General features: G+C 57.1%; 1 protein-coding gene across 1 annotated transcript in view; it reads right to left on the minus strand.

Annotated features, from left to right (window-relative positions):
• Positions 1-2,662, minus strand: part of CA5A (carbonic anhydrase VA, mitochondrial) — a 70,074-nt gene that overhangs the window by 51,506 nt on the left and 15,906 nt on the right. Inside the window, exon 2 of the mRNA XM_011972383.1 lies at positions 1,561-1,758. Within this exon, the coding sequence (XP_011827773.1) occupies positions 1,561-1,758 (198 nt within the window). The remainder of the gene's footprint in view (positions 1-1,560; positions 1,759-2,662) is intronic.

A 2,662-nucleotide genomic window follows, 5' to 3' on the forward strand; every position in this document is an offset into this window, starting at 1 on the left:
AGGACGTGGGGCTGCGGCTGCGTCGGGGCCCCCGGGTTTGATGATTCCCCAGGAAGAGTCACCGGGTCCAGCACAGAGCCACCCTCAGAGCTAAGCTACATTCAGCAAAAGGATGCAGAGCGAGATCAGCCACGCGAAGAGGTGCCTGGGCTGTATCTGGAGGACTCCAGGGCAGACACACAGGACAGACTTAATTCTCCCCTAAACCAGCAGCGACAACACGTGTGACGTGTTCTGTACCAGGGCAGCTCACTAGCGACTCAGTGCCCAAGGGTTTATTGGGAGCTGTTCACATAGGCACCTGATACGCAGCATGTGGCCCAATTCCAGACTCGCCGCAGGAGGGAGAGCAGGTGTTCGGCATGAAGGCAGCTTACGGTGCCACCAGCTGGTGCTGGGAAAACACCAGGTAGGACCTGACAGCCACCCTGATAAAAATGCAAACATAATAGGCATAGAGAGAACCTTCTCAAACTGCAGAGCATCCGCCTGGAACTTCCGAGAATCATGGTGAAGGTTTGCTGAGATGATCTGCAGAAGCCCTTGGCCAAGCGCTGGAACCCAGTAAGGGCTTGGTGGCTTCCAGGACCTCTCAAGTCACCTCCCAGCCCACCCCGTTCCTCCACCACCGTCTCCCACCTGCATCTCCCCGGACCGCCTCCTATTTAACCCCTGCTCCCCTCCAGGCGCCTCCTCAGTCTGTCCTTCACAGCAGCTGGGGGGTCCATTTAAAAGGTCAGCCAGGGCTGGGCGTGGTGGCTCATGTCTGTAATCCCAGCACTTTGGGAGGCCAAGGTGGGCGGATCACCTGAGGTCAGGAGTTTGAGAGTAGCCTGGCCAACATGGCGAAATCCCGTTTCTGCTAAAAATACAAAAATTAGCCGGGTGTGGTGGCAGCCACTTGTAATCCCAGCTACTCGGGAGGCTGAGGCAGAAGAATCACTTGAACCCAGGAGACAGAGATTGCAGCGAGCTGAGATCGCGCCACACACTCCATCCTGAAGGACAGAGCAAGACTCTGTCTCAATAAATAAAATAAAATAAAGGTCGGCCAGGTCACCGCCTGCCCAAGCCTGCAGTGATCTCATTTCCAGGCTCCCGACACCCCTGCCCTGCTGTGGGCCTCATCTTCCTTGCAGGCCTCTGCCTAGATTATCAAGGCCAGTGTGGGCGTCACAGCCACCACTGCCTTCTGTCCTCCACCCCGTTCTGAGTTCCTCTTCCAACGTGCAAAGTGTTCGCATTTCGATTAGCTTGTCTCTCCCAACCCCTGTAGAGCGAGCCCTGCGGGAAGGGGTTTTTCCTTGCTAGGTGCACCTGTGTGCATGCAGGTGCTGGCGGCATTCTCATCTGTAAAGTGAGCACCAGTCTCCGGTCCCCTCGAGAACCTTCGCACCATCCCCCGGGTGTGTCCTCCCCCAAGCGAGTCTCGGTCCCTGCCCCAGCAGCACAAGGAAAGCAGCACCTTCCTGCTCTCCTCCCTCTACTCCGCGAAGCCCCCGATCCTGCTCCCAGAACAATGGGAGAGGAGAAAGCCCTCGAGCCCCAGCTGGCACTTACCTGATGCCTCGGTGACATCGTCAAATTCCACCTGGAAGAGGTAGCCAGTGTTCCAGATGTACTGGCAGGATACTGCGTCATAGGAGACCCTGAGTGGCTTTAGTCGGGGGTCGTAGATGCTGTCCCTCCACTGGATGTTGATGGGAGACTGCCGGGTGCCCCCTGGCACAGAGACTGGGCCCGTCCAGAGTGGGTGCACTGCAGGGAGAGAGAAGGAGACCCTGAGTGAGGCATCAGCTTCATCCTGTGTTTTGGACGGACAGGGCAGAAACCCGGCCGCACGAGACCCCACAGGTCTCGGCTCACAGGAAACTGGCACGTGGGGGCCCCTGGGCAGCTGGACATGCGCTCACAGGGTGTTCGCCTTCTCCTCTCTTTTCCGCACCACCTGGGGACTCTCTTTCCCACCCGGAAGCAGCTCCCTCGGCCTGTGCTGCCCGTGTTGATGGGTTTTTGACTTCTGTGTTGCTGTCGCCACAGAGTGGCCAGGAGAAGTACGGAGAGACCTTGGGGAGGGCAGGTGCACGGAGGAGGGCGCTGTCCGGAAGGCAGGCTGAGTGCAGTGGGGCTCTTGTCTCTCTGGAAGGGTCTGAAACCTCCCTTCCTCCTCACAGGAATCCCACCTCATGGGTCCTGTGGAAACTGGAGCTGCTTTGGAAGTCTCACCCTCCCAGCCCTCTGGCAAGGAGGAAATGAAATCTCAGCGTGGAGAAAATTAAGCGGAGTGGCAGCCCCTCTACCCACTTCCTCGAGGCTCATTTCAAACTGCTTTGATTGTCCTTTTTAAAGTAAGAGCCACTAATCAAAAACAGTTGAGAGGCCAGGAACAGTGGCACACGCCTGTAATCCCACGACTTTGGGAGGCGAGGCGGGCGGGTCATCTGAGGTCAGGAGTTTGAAACCAGCCTGACCAACATGGTGAAATCCCATCTTTACTGAAAATATAAAATTAGCTGGGTGTGGTGGTGGGCGCCTGCAATCCCAGCTACTTGGGAGGCTGAGGCAGGAGAACAGCTTGAACCCAGGTGGAGGTTGCAGTGAGCCGAGATCACACCACTGCACTCCAGCCTGGGTGACAGAAACTCTGTCTCCAAAAAAAAAA

The sequence above is a fragment of the Mandrillus leucophaeus genome, unplaced genomic scaffold (genome assembly GCF_000951045.1).
Source record: "Mandrillus leucophaeus isolate KB7577 unplaced genomic scaffold, Mleu.le_1.0 Scaffold10, whole genome shotgun sequence".
Classification (NCBI taxonomy): Eukaryota; Metazoa; Chordata; class Mammalia; order Primates; family Cercopithecidae; genus Mandrillus; species Mandrillus leucophaeus.